Raw genomic sequence first — 18,557 nt, forward strand, 5'->3', positions numbered from 1 at the left:
TACAGTTACAAACAAAGTTACTTCTCTCAAGTAAATTGAGAGGATTTTACGTGTTGATTTGGTACAAAGTTACAAACCTACATTTCTCTAAAGAACTTGCAAAGTTACAGCATAAGAGTAGCTTGCCCCTGGTATGTTGCCTCAGTTCATGTATCTAGCTAGTGCTATCACACTTTCATCAGGACTCAAGCCTCCAGCGAGCTTTGATCCTTGAGAGTACAGACGGCAAATCTTACAGGAAAAAACCCACCAGCAAATAAATGCACACAAATCCAAACACTAAGAGCTAAGATTTAACAGCCTTGATTTGATCTATGCTAAACAACTATGTACATTGAGAATACCAGTTGAGCTCAGAATTCTGGCGAATGATCTCCGGTGCAAAGTTGTTTGAAACGGGATAGCAGCAATGTTAAATCTGGGTCAGCTTCATGCTTCTTCCAAGCTTCCTCAAACTGCTGTCCCTTGCATCTACAAGGGTACATCTTACCATGAGAAGACCAAATGACAGATCTCAGAGGAAAAAATGATGAAATGCGGAAAAGTACAAAATATTTAAGTAGGAGTTCTGGCTGGATATGTATAAGTACATACTAAGACAACAACAATTTGCACCTGAATCCAAGTGGCAGAAACCAACAGAAGATAACCAGTATCTCCCGGGACAGAAACTGACCTGGTTTGAGTGCACTCTAAAGATCAGAATACTTTACTCCCATCACCACTCCAGTATCATAATACTAAGGTTAACATTAAATATTTTTACCCTGGCCAGAAGTATTGTTCCAACGATTAATCTTGTTCCAACTAGTCCATTGGTTGTACAGACACAGTGCTAGAAGAAGCTCCCACACCAGGTGGGGTGTGGGTCTGGGGAAGGATTATACGAGGCAGACCTTACCCCTGCACAGTGCAATGCAGAGAGGCCAGGTTAAACCCAGGACCTCTTGGCACAAGTGGGGGGTATATCACCACTGCGCCAGGCCCCCATTGTTTGATTAGATAAATTATCTTCAGACGTAACCTAACTTGGTTGGATGAAATAATAGAAGGTTATCTTGAGCACCAATTCATAAAAGTCATAAGCATGATACACTGAAGAATAACCAATTTAACTGCCCACCAAGACAGTAGAATGGCAGCCAACGAGGTGCAAGATAAGGACTCATTCTGAACCAGTGTACTATTCTAATTTCCGAACCTAATTTACTCCCAGAGATGTACAGCTGCCATTTAATAGGAGTGTGATGTAAAAACTAAAATCACTAGTGAAGGATAATCTTACTTCTGGAGTAGCATGAGTATTTCCATTATGTGATTTCGCATGATCTCATGGCTCTTTCTCATGGCCGACTCCTTATACAAAAGAACAAGCTCATCCACCAGTCTAAATACAAAAAAAAAAGTGAGTTGGAAATTTCCAGATTCAGCAAGTGCCAAGTAGATAAAACAAAAGATGACAACAATCCTAAGAAGTACTGCACGACCTAGTTACAGAGGGAGTATCATATTCTCTAGTACCTTGAAGTGTAGGGCGACTTCCTGATCCAGGTAAGCTTAATAACTATATGAATTCGCTCTAACACCTGCAAATGATATATGGCTGGAATATTAAAGAAATGTGATTAATACATAGATAATCACATTGTCCATAATCAGGACAACCTTCTTACCAGAAGAACTGTTCTATCATCATCAGCATGCATCCATTGGAAAAATAGAGAGAACAGGAGACGAAAATGTGCCAACAGGAAGAGGCCCATAGCATCCAAAACTGGCCCGATAAGGGTAAGCCATGCAACACGACGTTCTTTGTTTAGTGGTTGCCGTTCCAGGTGTCCCAACATCTCAGAAAGTACGCGGTCGTACCTGGAACCAATGGAAAACTGAAGTTGAAGGAAAAGGACAAGATATGTAGTTGAGGTTTAAAGTAGAGATGAACCAGACTGATGGTACCTATATAAAACTCATATTAGTAGACAGCTGAGTAACTTTAAGTCAGTGTCTTTGTCCTAGCTTTCCACTCTTCAGCCAATGACTATAACTGTTAATCTCAGATTCCCCCACGATTATGATGTACTTCAATATAAGTAGAACAAATTCCATCTACGTTGCTTTTCTAAACAGTGCTATCAATGTTGTTAAGGCGGCAAGGCGACCTAATGCGAGCACCCACTGCCCTAACACCTAAGCACCTAGCTAAAGCGTGCATAATTGCAAGGAGCTGCCAGGGCGCCTTGATGCCTAAGCGCCCAAGGCAGGACGCCTTAAAAACAATGGTGACTATTGACTACAGAAGGAGAAGATGTAATAGTCTTTTATCTCACTAACTTAAAGGCAGATTTTCAGTTTTAAGCCATTCCATTTGCCGAAAAAGGCTTTCGCCCCGCTTTATATTATAAAGCACATGCCCAAGCCAACAATCCACAGAGGTTCAAACACACACACCAAGTTCAAACAGAACACAGGATCCGTAAGGGTTAATGCTGAGGGCACAGCTAAACAAGCCCTAGAACAGAAATAAACGACTGCATCTAGTCGGGCTCGGGGGGGGGGGGGGGGGGGGGGGCGGAAGGCGAGCGATCGAAGGTCGGCGAGGAGGGTGTTGATGACGTCCCGATCCTGAGGGCGGCTAAGCGGCCGCCAAAGCTGCAGGTACCCACACATTTTAAAAATGGCGTCAGTAGCACGTCTGAGAGTGACCTTTTGGATGACAAGCTTATTGCGGACAGTCCACAGCGTCCAGGCGAGGACCCCTACGCAGAGCCAACGGACCCCTAGGCGAGGACCTTCTGGTTAGCGTCCTCCACCGTGCCGCACAGGGGGCAAAGCCCATCTCCAGGTCCGTTACGCTTGAGGACTTCGACTCCGGAGGGGAGGCGTCCACGGATCCATCGCCAAAGGAAGATCCTAATCTTCAGTGGCAGGCGGATATCCCAGACCAAACTGAAGGGCTCGGGGGCGGGCGAAGGCGCGATGGCCGCGTATAGGGACTTAGTAGAGAAGCGTCCGGAAGATTCTAGGCGCCAAGAGATGGCGTCCGGGGTGTTGGTGACGTTCATCAGGAGAAGGGCAATGTCCTCGAGGAGGGCATCCCAGGCGGCCACTTCGGGTGGGCCAAAAGGGCGGCGAAACGCGAGGCGCCCTAAGTCAATAAGGGCCGTCTCAACAGAGACCCGCGGGTCAACAGCAATGGCGAAGAGCTCGGGAAAGCGGGCGGCCAGAGGGGTGTCGCCGATCCACCGATCAAACCAGAACAGGGTCGCGGACCCAGACCCAACCGAGATGGACGTGCCAATGCGAAGCATAGGGAGCAGCTGAATGACGGCCTGCCAAAACTGGGATCCGCCCGAACGCTGACAGGAAGCCAGAGGCTGTCCACGGAGGTACTTGTTCCGGATGATGGTGAGCCAAAGCCCTCCGTCACCATTAGCAATACGCCATAGCCACCGGGTCAGGAGGGCGATGTTCATGCGTCGGGAGGACAAAATCCCCAGACCCCCCTGGTCCTTGGGTTTACATATGTCCGGCCAACTGACCATATGGTACTTCTGTCTGTCATCCTCGCCAGCCCAGTAGAACCTGGATTGGTACTTGGCAATTTCCGTGTGCAGCGTTTCATGGAGGCTATAAAAGCTCATGAGGTACCAAAGAAGGCTGGCGAGAGAGGAGTTGATGAGAATCACACGCGCAGCCTTCGATAGCCAGCGCCCTTTCCAAGGCTCGACGCGATGTTGCATACGGGTCACCGTGGGGCGGAGGTCCGCCACGGTGAGGCGCGAATCACTAATGGGGATCCCCAGGTAGGTCGTGGGGAAAGAACCCAGCCGACAATTAAGTCGGTCAACGATAGCCTGAGCTTCCACCGGAGGGTAACCAAGAACCATCACTTCGCTCTTATCGAAGTTGATCGTTAGGCCTGACATCTGCTGGAAGCACAGGAGGAGGAACTTCAGGTTAGCCACGTCCTGAGTAGAACCTTCAACCATTATTATGGTGTCATCCGCGTATTGAAGGAGGGAGACCCCTCCCCCTCCGACTAGGTGGGGGACAATGCCATGAATATGGCCAGCACCCTTGGCTTTGTCCAGGATGGCGGCCAGAGCATCGACCACCATGTTGAACAGGAACGGCGAGAACGGGTCCCCCTGACGCACCCCACAGAGAGTGGGGAAGTATGGCCCAATCTCGCCGTTGATGTTCACCGCAGTCCGCCCACAGGAGACTAATTGCATCACGCGAGTCACCCAACGGTCGTCAAAGCCCTTACGCAGCAGCACTTCCCGAAGGAAAGGCCAGTGCACAGTGTCATAAGCTTTATGAAAGTCCAGCTTCAGGAAGACAGCGCGATGTTGTTTCACCCGAACTTCGTGAAGGACTTGATGGAAGACCAACACGCCATCTAAAATAAACCGGCCTTGGATGAAGGCCGATTGGTTCGGGTGAGTGATCGAGTTAGCAAGCAGGGTCACCCTATTGGAGTACCCTTTGGCCAGGATCCGGAATATCACGTTAATCACGGTGATGGGACGGAACTGGCGAATATCAGAGGCGCCCGGAACCTTTGGGATGAGGGTAATGATCCCATAATTGAGGCGTCCAAGGTCCATAGAGCCCGAATAGAACTCCTCGAAGAGGGCCATGACCTCAGGTTTGACTGTCTGCCAGAACGTAACGGGCAAGCCATCCGGACCCGGGGCCGAGGAGGGGTTCATTCCTTTAATGGCCGCGAGTACCTCTTCTTCGGCGAAGGGGGCAACAAGGGCCGCGTTGGCCTCATCGGAAACCAACTCCACCCCCGTCCAAGTGTCGGGGGCGAGACTAGCCCCACCCCGAGGGGTGGGGGTAAAGAGGGCTTTGTAGAAGCCGTCTACATGAGCCCGAATGGCCGCAGGGCGGACAAGGGGGGCATCATCCTCCCACAAGCAATGGATGGAATTTCTCCGGCGTCGGCCATTCGCAACCGCCTGGAAATATGCAGTGTTCGCATTGCCGCGGAGCACCCATCTTTGGGTACCACGCAACCTCCAATATGCCTCCTCATCTGTGTAGATGGAGGAGAGTTGATCCTCAAGATCATATCTCAGCATCCACTCATCTGGGGAGAGCCCGGAGGAGTCGGCCCGGGCATCCAGAGCCTGAATAGCCAACAAGAGAGATCTTTTACGCTCGCGGAGGTCACGGCCAAGATTAGCGCCCCAGCCCTTCATGAATTGGCGGGCAAGCTTGGCACAGAAGTGCCACGAGTCAACGGCGGACATGGAGCGATGGGGAGAGGCGCGAGCAAGAGTCCAACGAGCAGAGACCGCATCCCGAAAGCCGGCCTGGTTGAGCCAAAAGGACTCAAACCTAAACCGCGGCGGGAGGGGGGACGCTCGTCCGCAGAGGATAGGAGGAGAGGGACGTGGTCAGACCCAATCCGGGTAATCGCCCGGAGCGAGGTCAGGGGGCACCTCAATTCCCACTCCGGGGAAACTAGGACACGATCCAAGACGGATCGCGTCGTGTCGGCCTGGCGGTTAGTCCAGGTGAATCGCGCCCCCGTCCGCTCGATCTCCCGGAGGCCGAGCTCCGCGATCTAGTCGTTGAACAACTGCATCCGGGGGAGGTTAATCCTATCATTATTCTTCTCGTCCGAAGAACGGATGAGGTTAAAATCTCCGCCCACAACTACTGGGAGGAGGGAGGCGGAGATCTTTTGGTGGAGCTCCGCAAGGAAGGTCGGGGAACGGTGGTGATCTGCCGGACCATAGACAACCACGACCTCCCATTTGAAGTTCAGAGCTCGCTCAAGAATCTCCATGCTAACGAAGAATTCGCCCCGGTCCATGCCGCCCACCTCGAAGGTGGCATCCTTAACCCCTAAAAGGATGCCACCGGAGTGGCCCGTGGTCCCACTAGAAGGGAGCCAATGCCAGGCGAAGAGGTGAGAGCTGAGGCAGTCAAGCTCCTGGAGGGAGAACTCAGTACGCAAGGTTTCCTGGATCGCAATGATGTGAATGTGTTCGTCACACATGTATTCGACTAGTTGGCGGCGTCGGCCATCATGACCGAAGCCGCGGATGTTCCAAAAAAGGGCCCGCATCTAAGCCCCCATCGGGGGGCTGCTTGACCCCAGGACACGAGATGCGCTTTGGGCGCGGAGAGCAGCAGTGCGGGACCGAGTGCGCCCACGAATAGCCCCGTCGACCACCGGAGGGGCCTGAACAGCGGTACGGGCAGTCTGGTCCTCAGGGGTCCTACGCAGACGAGCCCGAGTCTCAGCCAGCTTACCATCCAGGATCTCGCGAGCCCTAATGGCCGCGATCTGCTCTAAGGGGGGACCCACTTCCCCCCTGAAAACGATGGCCGAGTCAGTGGCCACCTTGGCAAGGTGTCCAAGAGGAACGGCCTCAAGCGCGGAAAAGGAACAACAGGAAGAACTGGGGAGGGCGGAATCCACACCTGACTCGAGGTTCCGGGCAGCCGCCCGGATCTCAGCACGCTCGGCGATGGACGGAACCGAGGCATCGGCCGGGCGGGCCGCATCGAGGCGGGCGCTGCGGCGAGACGCCGTCACCGGCGTCGAGGAGGAGCGGGGCCGCCTGGTGTACGCCACCGTCTGGGGAGGGATCGCGGAGACCGGAGTGGTGATGACCACGGCCACCGCCGAAGCCGGGGAGGCAGGGGAAGTGGGGTGGGCGTCGGGGGCCACCAGCGGGGGAAGCGGGGCGACGAGCACCAGGGTGTCACCAGACGCATCCCCCACAGGCGGGAGCACCGGAGAGGGCTCTCCGAGGGGAGGGGTCCCACCGTCACCACCCGTGAGGACCGGAGGGGTCGGGGCCGGGGGGGACGGTGGTTCCGGATCCGATGGAGAGGAGCGGCGAGCGGAGTTGGCGGACGGAGAATGGGGCGACGAGGGGGGCACGACGAGCAGACCAACACTCGAGATGTCACTGGCCGACTCCGAGGCAGGGGGAGAGGGTGCCACTGGGGGTGCGGCCAGCTGAAGAGCCACCGCGAGGTCAGCGGCAGACACTTGGGTGCGGCCCTGCCCAGAGCCGCCGCGACCCGAGGGAGGGTTGGCGGGCTCACGAGACGAGGAGCGAGAGCGCTCAGAGATGTCGTCGTCCTCCTCGTGGTCGTCGAAGCAGGAGTGGCGGGGGCGCCGGTGGTGGGAGCCATCGGCATCCGCGGGCCCGCCCCCCTGGAGGCTGTTGGCGAAGAGGCGGGGGCGGCCGATGTGGTTCGGCGGTTCGGGGCAGATGGTGAGGTCGTATCCGTCGTCGTTGAAGAAGACCCGAAGTGTGGTGTGGAGCTTGGAGGCGTCCAGGCATTTCACCTTGACCCGGACCTCCTCCTCCTTGCGCAGAGAGAGCTCGTCGACCACCACCACCTTGCCCAGGATCTTGGACATACTGCGAATGACCCGCTCAGACCGGGCCACGTCTGGGAGGCCGGCGATGAGGAGCCAAGCAGTGTCGAGGACCGCCACGGCCTTGGGATCCCACCTCGGCTCGGAGATGTTCCCCACAATCCCGTTGAGGGCCAAGGTGATGCTGTCGCTACGGGTGCAGAGGCCCATGCTCAGGTCGTCGGGGAAGATCACTGAGAAGGCGTTGGGCGCGGTGAAGGTCACCTGCCAATCCCACTTGCATCGGCAGAGGTGGTTGAGCTCGGCCTCGATCAGCTCCGGAGTGGCGACGCCCTCCCCCACGACCGTCACAAGGGCCAGGAGCGAGGGGGAGGGAGGCGGGAGCTCCGGCACCTCAATGTGGAAGAAGCCCATGTCCTCGATGCCGTGGCCGTACATCATGATCTCCTCCGTGACCGGGCGCTCCGGACAGAGAACCGCAGGGTGCCCGGCTTCCTTGTAGAGGTAGCAGGTCGGTGGGTTGGGGCAAGCCACTTGGAAGTGGCCGGGCAGGCCGCAGTTGAAGCACGACGGACCCTCGGGGGCGGCGACGGCACCCGAGGCCGGGGTCACCATGGCGGCGGAGGAGGCGGCAGGTGGAGGGCGAGGCGGCCCCTTCTTCTTCTTCTTAGTGCCCGGGCGCCCACGGTTCCCGTTGCCACCGTTAGATGGCGGAAAAGTGGCTTGGGCGCGCGGGGGCTGGTAATGCCGGTTCTCAGGGGCGGTGGACCCGGAGGCGGGAGGAGCCTGGCGCGGAGGGGAAGGCCGGCGGGAGCCACGACCGTCACGGGCCGGCGAGTGCCGGGTCGGTGACCGGCCTCGGGCAGGCGAGTTGGCCCGGTCCCGAGAGTCCTCCCGAGGCGGATCCCGGCGGGCTGGCAAGTGTGAGCGGCGGTCATCCCGCGTTGGGGAGCGGCGTGATTGGCGGGGAGGGGAGCGGCGGGGGTCGCGGGAGTCGCGAGCAGGGGAACGGCGAGCCGGGCGGGAGGTGAGCTGGCTCCGGAGGTCAGCCTCCCGCCGGAGGCCGTCGGGGGAGGAGCGCGGAGGATCCCGGCGGTCATCCACACGCCGCTTCGGGCGGGGCTCGGCATCGCCCCAGTCCCGGGGCATGGCCGGTGGGGGAGGGGGGGCGAGGGGGCGCGGCGGCCAGAGGGGACAAGGGAGGCGGCCTGCGTGGCGGCGGGATGGGGAGCGAGGGGCGAGGCACGGGGGGGCACGGGGAAACCCTACAGGGGGCCAAATCGAGCGCCGGGACGGGCCAGACCGCGCCGAGGGGCGCTGCTGGGCCACACCACGCGCGGCCGGGCTGGACGGCCGGCCCACGCAGCGGTCGGCGGCCCGCATCCCACCTGTGGGTCCAGCAGCCGACAGCACGTGGGAAGGCCCGACTGGTTGGGCCCCAGGGAGGCCCAGCAGCAGCGCAACCCGAAACGACCGGCCCGAGGCAACCAACCGGGGCACGAGGGTTTCCCCAGGCGCCGCCGCGGAGGTCGCCGCCGGGGCAGGACGAGGGCGGCGCGGCTAGGGCACGACACGCCGGCCGGTCGGAGACAGGGAGGGAGCAGCCCCGAAGGAGGAAATGAACGGGCGAAAGGGGGCTCTCCGAACAAGGATGCTCGAGAGCGCGAGCGCCGCCGCCGGCGACTGGCCGGCCGGAGCAGAGGCGGATGCCGCCAACGCGGGGGACCGCCAGGAGTCGAGCGCAACACCGCGGTCGGCGCGGCCGGCGACGCCCCAGCCGCCAGCACGACACCGCCGGGGAGGGGCCCGAGACCCCAAGGCATCCCCTTTCGACCCAGGAGACGGCCGCCGGTGGCGCCGATCGGTCCCGCGGGAGGCCAAACTCCCACCCCTGGGAGTCAGGCCGCTGGCAGGGACGGATGGAGGCGGCTGGACCGGAGCGCGGGGCGGGATGCGGTCGCGGCAGGCGATGGGGCGGCCCGCAGCCACATCGGCAGCTTCGGCGAGGTCCGCCCAGGACTCGCGCGGAGGAACAGCCGAAGGAGATGGCGGGGAATCGGGCGAGGGGGGCGCCGGCAGGCCGGCCGCGGGCGAGGCCAGGGGCAAGGGCGGCGGCGGCGGCGCCGCCGAGGCGACCAGGGCGTCGCCAGAGCCAGCGCACGCGAGAGCCATCGCCATTCCATTTGTAAATATGGATCTCCAGGGGCCATCAAGATATAGTACCAGGACCTCAATTGCATTTTGGTGCAAAAGAAAAAGGCTATACCACAGTTCTCAAAGTGGCAGATGAGTAGTACATTTATATCATAAATATCTTATACATTTCAAAATACCCATACTCCAATGTAAAATCCGAGAATTTACAACAGGAATAAAACGGAGAATTTACAAGTAGGAAAAGAGTGTACCAAGGGCTATGTGGATTACTTCTCTGAGTGCAAGTCAAGAGCAGCACTGATACCTCAATAACACGATACCATATAACTCATCATCTGCAGGAATGTTATGGCAACAAGCATCCAGTATTGCATCTTCATACAAACTTAATTCTGTTACTTTCACATTCTTTGCTATGTGCATGAAGCTAATCATTCCTTATTCCTGTCAATCATATGGATCATTCTCACTCAAAATGCCCACCAACAGCAATTTAGGGGAAAATGAAATAAGCACTACTGGTCAAGCTGAATGCGGTTAAAGAAAAAGTTGCACTGCTATTCAGCAGACACTGAAGTTATCCTCAATAGAGAAACCAAAAAAGGACATCACCATACCTTAACATCCGGTGACCAATGATCCAATGCCGTCAAAGCACATGGAATGACTAACCAGCACAGATCGCCAAGCTTGGGGTAATTAACCTGAAACATTCGATGAAGCAACTTCAGTAAACACCTTTGATGCTGAAATACTTCAAAGTTAGTTACTGCAACACATTTTCTGTTTCTCACAGTAATCTGAACATTTTGATTCAAGCAGGTGTCAAGTTTTCCTAAATAAACTACTCCTTACTACAATCTAGCCATGGATGGTCCTAGAATTTACTGATTGCAAAGAGAATGTTTCTTGCGTAACTAGCATTCGAACACAAACCTGAGACAACAGCCAACGGAACTGGTGCGCAGCGACAAAGGCGTGCTCCTTGGGCGGCTTCACGGCGCCAACCATCATCATGGCATCATTGGCGTCCACGCCCGTGTCCTTCAGCACGGCCTTCAGCGGCAGCACTGCCTCCGGCATCATGGCCACCAACATCTCGCCGATGCCGGCCCACCCGCCCATCGCCGCCATCTCCTCCATGGCTGCGGCGGCCGCCTTGGAGAGCCCCTCCGGGACCCAGTGCAGCGCGGGGGCCTCCGCGGAGGCCGCGCGGGCGGCGGCGCAGAAGAGGAGGAGGTCCACGGCCTCCTTGCCGGCCCCGCCCGTCGGGGGTTCAGAGGGGGACGGGAGGAGTGAGGCGAGGAGGGATTTGACGGAGGTGTCGGAGCCCTCCGGGGGCGCGTAGGGCGCCGTGGCGAGGAGAGAGCGGAGCGGGGAGGCGACGCGGAGGAGGTCCTCGCGGCGGAGGGCCGCCGACGCGGCGGGCGACGGCAACGGCGCCATGGCCTACCCTACCGCAAAGAGGTCCGTGTGAGAACCGAGTTGTGAAGGAGGAGCCACAACCTCCGGGTCCCACTCGTCAGACATATCCACAACCTCCGCGGCAGCGAAGCAGCGCCGCTATCGCCGCCCTCCTCGGCCGCCGCTGTCGCGCGGGCCGTGCACCGATCGAGCACGGCGATTTGCCGTGCCCGGAGACCGCAAAAGCAGAGGCTGAGGACAATCCTTCAAGCTCTTGAGGCGAGCTTGGAATGGAGTCCCACGCCACACCGCCGATTTCCCTCACCGGTGAGCCCCGTCCGATCCCATTCGCGTCACAGTGCGACACTGAATTCTATCTGATATTTGCCTCGCTTAATTTCTAGCTTTCGGCACCGGAGATCGAGATGGCCGTCTTCTCCACCAACTCCGGTTGAAACTGCGGCTCCCGCCGTCCTGCCTGCTCGGCTTCCTATGCTGGTGAGTTTATGGGATACCGTGGTCGAAGATGACCGCGCTGTTTTGGCAGTTGCATTGCCTGCACGGCTTAACCTTCATGACCGCGCCATGCCGCCATGGCTATCATTACGCCGGCCATTTCCAGTATCCTGTAAGGATGTAGATTATGCAGCACCCTGCTAGGTGTTACACAAGGCTAAGCTCTTTCGAAAGAAGAAGGACGTCGATATTGATCATGACAAATCGAACATCTTTGTGGCAATTTATATTTGTTGACCATGACCCTCGTCAACTAAAATTGCCATAACAAATGTTCGATTTGCCATGGTCACATCCCGAACTTTTGGGATTTATCATTTCTGAAAAAGAAAAAAACAACGCTAAGATAAGCTTCCAAGTTGGATCTTAAAAGCTAGAAATTCCATGTTAAGTAGAGAAAAACTGAAATATCTATGACGCCTATTTCGATGTGGCTCCAGATTATAATGATGCAGTGAGGGTACATCAAGATATATAGTTACAAATTTATATAGAACACAGCTGTTTCTTCAATCACAAACATTACAATTGTATAGTAAATACTACTTCAGTCTTAAGACAGACATATATTATGATGTCTAGACACACAATGCAGCTCGTTTTCCTGAAACAAAAAAGGAGGATGTTGAATGTGAGCTTTCAGCGGTTCAGCCATAGCTTGGAGCAGTCTTGGTATCGGAGGCAATGTGATCTCAACTAGCCCTTCGAGAATTTGGACCACCTGTCCCATTGTTGGCCGATCAAGCTCATTGTCTTGAAGGCACCAACATGTAACCTTGCAAGCAATTTCAAGCTTGTTTAGATTGGCAATACCATGTAGCTTGTGATCTACCAAACTCCCGACGTCTCCTTCAAGAAGCTTATGTGCGGCATGAACAGGAAAGTAAACATCAGTGTTGCCACCGCTAGGACCTGTCGGACATGAGTTCCTCCTTCCAGATATTATTTCCAACAACACCATCCCGTAGCTAAAAACATTGACTTTTGGTGTAATAGGAACACCGGTAAGCCATTCAGGCGCAAGGTATCCTGTAGTTCCTCTCATTGTTGTCAATACTCTGCTATAATCCCTTCCTAAAAGCTTTGCCATCCCAAAGTCTGCAATTTTTGGAAGGAGTGAAGCATCAAGAAGTATGTTTTCTGGCTTGATATCACAGTGTATGACGCGGTCTCGACAACTGTCATGCAAGTAGGCCAACCCTCTTGCAACACGTATACCAAAACATATTTTTGTACAAAGGTAGTAACAATAAAATGCTGACTGAAAGTTCAGGAAAGTGACCGAAACTTAACAAAAGTAACTGACTGAAACTTAACAAAAAGAAATACTGAAACACAATTGGACACGTAAAAAAGACTGAAACTTCAAATGCTTAAAAATAAGGAGAGTCTAGTTAATACAATTCTGCTGCTTTCATCCGTAAATAAAAGAAGAGATTGTGCTGCTTTAAATTCATCCGTCAACCATCATCTACCGGATAGTTAACTAGCACTGATTTTCACCAATATTCAGTTGGTGAAGGCACTTGTGTTGCACTTATGCACCTCTCCCTCACCCCTCGTTCATAAATAATCGGCACTTCTACTTCTACATAGTTCATAAGAAGAAGAAAAACTCGTCAAAAAAAATAATAAGAAGAAAAGTGGTCTATGTTGCTAGTTGTGCAAGGTTTAACATGTCGAGAACGAAAGAATAGATGGGAAAAGGAGGTAGCAGGAAACTTAATTTGTGGCCAACAAGAAGATTGTTAGATCCTACCAGAGAACGTTGTCTCAACAGTAATCAACACAGGAGAAAGGTGCAGGATCTGTGTAGTGTGACCTGCAGATCTGCAGCGAACACCTACGTCTGGTGGAGGTGCTATTGACTCTCAGAAGCATCCTCCCTGGTGTGTCGCCTACACTGGTCGCTACTTTAAGGATGTTTGAGTATGCCCCGTTTTTCTGTCAACTCTGCGATCTTCTGGTTAAAAATTCACGACACAGGCAATACAAAGTTGATGATTGTATTTCTAGCATCTATAAAACATTGTTCTGGATTGGATGGCATTGTGTTATTTTGAGTTTGGGTGGGCAGGCAGAAACATTTTTCATGAGACAACAGTTCAAAGATTCTGATTTTATCGGATATTTTTGGGATGAGTGTCTTAACTTTCTATATGATCAGTTGTGTGCGTCACTAATTAAACAAAATCAGAGTCTTGGTGCAGAATGGTGTGGAGCTCTTTGATCTACAACAAAAATCATCTCAAAGATGTTAACAGACAGACTGCAAAAGTTGATCGCAGAGCTTATTGATGTTATCTTGTCCAACTTTATTAAGGGGCGTTCGATTGCGAAAGAGTTATCGTTGCCTCGGAGCTTGTACAGTCAGCTGTCAAGAGGAAATTGCCGTTGATTGTTTTGAAGTTGGATTTTCAAAAAGCCTTTGATACATTTCTTTGGGACTGCCTGCTTGAAATCTTTCGTCACCGAAGTTTTCCTGATGGCTGGATTAAATGGACCCAAACCATGCTCCGATCTGGCCAGGCTCAGGTTCTTATCAGTGGCACCACTTGGTTGGGGGAAGCCATTTCTTTTTTGAAAGACCCAGCATTGCTGGCTTCATTGATTTAGCAGGAAGGAGAGTACAAAGGTTGATCGGATCGATCAAGAATAGAAAATAAGAAGAGACGGTCAAGCGACCGTCATCTTATGCAGGAAACACTGAAATCAATCTTCTCCCAACATTTCCCCGAACGGGGCCTCTAATTTCTTTGCTCCTGCCAATCTCCATTGTTCTAAGTTACTACTGATCTTTGCACATATCCGCTGATGACTTGGAGTCGCCCCCCTGAAGGTGCATTCATTCCTCTCGTTCCAGATCTCCCACAGAACCATAATGATCATTGATCTGATTGCTCTTCTGTTATGTGGTGAAGTCTGGTTGATGGCCTGCTGGCATATTTGAGCTGATGAGGTGAGGCCCTTGGTCAATGATGATAGAGAGGAGCATCCAGAACGCCTTGCCGTGAGCAGCCAAATTTCCCGCGCGAAACTGCAATCCCAAAACAAATGTGTGGACGTTTCCAGATTGCGAAGGCACAATTGGCAGAAGTAATTGTTCGGCCAACCCCTCCTTTGAAGTCGATCGTTGCACCAAAGCCTGTCCTGGAGAAGTAGCCACATGAACATCTTGTGCTTGTTTGGAGCCCAGACCTTCCAGATTAGGTTGTTGAACATGGGCTGACCCGGGGCCTGAAACTGCATGTTGTATGCTGAATTTGCAGAGTAGCAGCCATTGCTGGTGTGCCTCCATCGTATGCGGTCATCCTCTTGTGGGCACAGCACCGTGTTTTCGGCCTGTAACATACGCCACATGGACAGAAAATCGCGTGCAATGGCCATGGTGTCACCATGTTGTAAATCTTTGATCCACTGATCATTCCGGAGGGATGCTTCAACGCTTCTACTTTTTCTGCGGGCGTGATTGTAGACTGTTGGGTATGAAATTGCCAGCGGGTAGTCGCCAATCCAGTTGTCTTTCCAGAAGTCTGCTTTGCGGCCGTTCCCGATCTGAACTTTTGTTGCCAAACTGAAAATCTCTCGGTCCTTCTCCGACACCGAGGGCTTTAGCTACACCCACGGTCTTGTTGGTTGATCCCATGTTAGCCACTGCCATCTGAGGCGAAGGGCAATGCTGAACTTGTTTAGGTCTAGGATGCCCAACCCTCCTATACGCACCGGGGAGCAAACCTTCGACCAGGCCACCTTGCACTTACCCCCGGCGAGCTGGTCATCCTGGCACCAGAGGAATCGCCTTCGGGCCTTGTCCATCTCTCGAATGATCTTCTTTGGCACTTTTAGAACAGTCATGGCAAAGGTTGGCAGGGCGGAGAGGACGCTACGTACCAGAACCCTCCTACCTGCCAAGTTGAGCAGTTTTCCTTTCCAACCCGCCAGCCGCGCTTTAATTCTGTCAATCAAGAACTGGAAGTGGCTTAGCCTCAGCCTGGCCGTCGAGATCGGCAAGCCGAGGTAAGTCAGGGGGAAGCTAATCAGAGTGCCGCCGAAACCCTGTAGCACATCCGACAAATCGATGTCTTCGCACCTAATGGCTGCCACTGAAGATTTACTTTGGTTGAGTTACAGCCCTGTTGCTTCTCCGAATTTCATCAGCAGATCAAGAAGCATATCCACCTCCGTCTTGGATGGATTGGCGAATATGACCGCGTCGTCTGCGTAAAGGCAGACCCTCATGCTCGCACCCCGACCCGGCAACTGGGTCAGCGTCCCTCCTTCGGAAGCCGCTGCTAGCAGGTGGTGGAGTGGATCAATGGTGATGATGAAAAGGAGCGGGGAGAAAGGATCTCCCTGACGCAGGCCTTGTCGGTGCCAGAACTTCTCACCCGGTTCACCGTTCATCAGGATGGAGGAGGAGGCGGAGGATAACAGCATGGCGATCCAGTCCCTCCATCGTGGGCTAAAACCCATTCTCTGAAGCAGTTCCAGTAGGTATTCCCACGACACTGAATTGAAGGCCTTGGCAATGTCCAGTTTGAAAAGAAGGGCCGATTTCCTGTCCCTGTGAAGCGCTCTAACACAGCCCTGCACATACTGATAGCTATCATGGATGCACTTGCCCTTTTGGAAAGCAGATTGCGCCGGTGAGATGAGGTCCTTGAGTTTTGGGGCCAGCCGCATAGATAGAACCTTAGCTATCAGCTTTGACACGGAGTGTATGAGGCTGATAGTCCTGAAGTGGCTCATCTCCGTTGCTCCATCCTTTTTAGGCAGCAGTGCTATGAGTGTCGTGGTAACGATTCCGACAATAAGAGAGGGGTAGGATAAAGGAGCATGATCTATCGAGATGCATATGGGTGACACGGTGGTTTTAGCGAGTTCGGGCCTCCCACGGTGGAGATAACAACCCTACGTCTCGTGCTCCGGAGAGGCTTTGTTTTATCTTAGTATGTATCCGGAGATTACAATGAGAGAGGAACGGATCCCCGTAGTCCTGAGACTAATGGTGAAAAAGAGAGAGAGAGATGGAAAAAGAGAGCCCCCTCGTCTAGTGGTGGGGGTGGCTTATATAGAGTGCGCCACCCCTCACCTCCTATGTTACAAAGTGGGGCATGAATGCCATAATACCAGCCCACTACCAAGCCCTCACTATGAGAATGATGCCGACTGCTTTGCTGTCTGCTGGTCTTCGTATATCCGAGTGAGTCGTACGGTCGAGTGGATGGTATGCTGCTTGGTCGAGTGGATAGTATGCTGCTTGTCCGAGTGGATAGTATGCCTGTATAAAATTTATCTAGACCCACATGTTGTGTGGACCCCATGCTTTATGATATTTCGACCATTCGTGAGCCTACCTATTATGTGTATCCCCAACATTAGCCCCTGAATCGATTGCGATTTTGCAGAACGAGTTCGTGAAAGACACAATTTGGTCCGAGTGATTACGGAAATACTCGGTACTTGTCATCGTGCTTTCAGACAACCAAGGTTTGAACAAAATCTCAATGGATTCTGGTACTGTGCTTCCCGACTGATCTTGGGTAAGTGCCCATGAGGAGCAACTTGGTGACATTCGATCATCTCTCAGAAGAGGTTAACTTGTGATTAGAGTATGGATGTGTCATTAAATCTGGGCAACAAGATTGACGCATGGACTGTTCTCTCGGAGAGATGCCATTCTTATCCCGGAGGAACGTCAATACGAGTCGGTTCTTGATCCAAACTTATGAGTTTCACGCTTTGAGTCCTAGAAGAAGGCTCAAGATAGGTCCACAGAGGAGCGTTAAACTCACCTTATAGCAATTTTTTTAGGTAGCCGATGGGAGCCTTTAGAACTTGTTTGTTTGTTGTTCATCACTCGGACTGGTCAGGTCGTACCGAGTGGAGATTACTCCAGTGGGGGCACGCTGAGTGCATCCACTGGGTGTAGTCCCCGAGACCGCCGTCGACTGCGGGCAGTCGGCGGGGGTCTGAGAAAAGTAAAAATCTTCTTGGCCGGTACCGATTGAACTTGTTCCTCTCCGACTCAGAGGTCGAGTAGTACTTGAGAATATGGTATTGGTCTAGCTTGTTTCTCCTCGACTCGGAAGTCGAGTAATACTTGAGTGATCTGAAGCTGGTCTTGACCGAGCAAAAATGTTTCTTTCTGAGTTCTCTTCCAGTGGGGGCACGCTGAGTGCACCCACTGGGTGTAGTCCCCAAGCCTGTGTCGGACTAGATGAGTCGGGCAGAGGGTTTAAGTCTCCTGGTAAACCTCCATGCAGTCGACATGGTAAATATCTTTTAGGATGAAATTGAGTGAATCGGATGCATCTTCAGACGCTTGCCATGGTAAATAAGCTCAGCCTGGAGCTGGGTCAGTCAGACTGATCTTCGTGCACTCGGCACGGAATAAATTCAGCCTGGAACTTGGTCAAGCAGGTGAATCTTCGTGCTCTCGGCACGGTGAATGAACTCGGCTTTGAAACTGCCGATTGTAGAAAAAAGCTGGACACTCCAGGGAGTGGTCGTTCCAGTAGTACTTCTTATATTGACCGTTAGATTTTGCGTGAAAGGGGTATTTGTCCGAGTGGACGTGCTTCCCAACTGATCTGGGTATGTTGACTGCAAGGAAAAACTTGGTGGCATTCGTATGTCTCCCGGAGGAGATAGACTAGTGGTCTGACATCGACATGCCATGAAACCTGAGTGGCGAGGCTAGTGTGTGGGCTGACTCTTTGGAAAGATGCCACTCATCATCCCGGGGGAACACCAGCGCATGCCATCTCTGAGTCCAAGTTTGTGAAACTGACGCCTTGGAGCCTAGGATAAGGGCCAAGTGTATCCATAGAGGACCATCGTTTCACCCTTTTGCAGTCCTGAAGATGACTTCAATAAATGACTTGGACGATCGTCCGAGTGAACGGTACCTACCCTTATAAATTTTCGGCGGAACGAGCATGTATGGTCAGAAAGATACTCCTGATGTGATCAATGGGTTGATCGAATGGGCGTAACCCCTGAGGGCAGCATGGCCAATGGCTGAGCGTAGCCCCCGAGTGATGCTCGAAAGAGGTAAGCTTGCTACAGAGTGTGATATGAGGTTTGATCATATGAGTAACTTAGTCGTTCCCATGCTGGG

The 18,557-nt window shown here is 53.5% G+C and overlaps 1 protein-coding gene and 1 pseudogene across 2 annotated transcripts in view; one reads left to right on the top strand and one right to left on the bottom strand.

Annotated features, from left to right (window-relative positions):
• LOC125521437 (uncharacterized protein At2g39910-like) lies at positions 1–11,044 on the bottom strand (annotated as a pseudogene). Its single transcript, XR_015610253.1, has 7 exons — positions 10,451–11,044; positions 10,132–10,218; positions 9,766–9,958; positions 1,674–1,869; positions 1,522–1,586; positions 1,286–1,387; positions 1–471 (listed from the first exon to the last, which is right to left on the bottom strand). The product of XR_015610253.1 is annotated as an uncharacterized protein At2g39910-like (transcript).
• The window catches only part of LOC125521439 (uncharacterized), a 19,520-nt gene continuing 12,006 nt past the window's right edge, over positions 11,044–18,557 (top strand). Inside the window, exons 1-2 of the mRNA XM_048686492.2 lie at positions 11,044–11,245; positions 11,323–11,416. Coding sequence (XP_048542449.1) covers positions 11,209–11,245; positions 11,323–11,416 — 131 coding nt within the window. The 5' untranslated portion in view covers positions 11,044–11,208. The remainder of the gene's footprint in view (positions 11,246–11,322; positions 11,417–18,557) is intronic.

This window comes from Triticum urartu, chromosome 7A, assembly GCF_056163025.1.
Source record: "Triticum urartu cultivar PI428250 chromosome 7A, HENAU_Tu73, whole genome shotgun sequence".
NCBI classification, from domain to species: domain Eukaryota; kingdom Viridiplantae; phylum Streptophyta; class Magnoliopsida; order Poales; family Poaceae; genus Triticum; species Triticum urartu.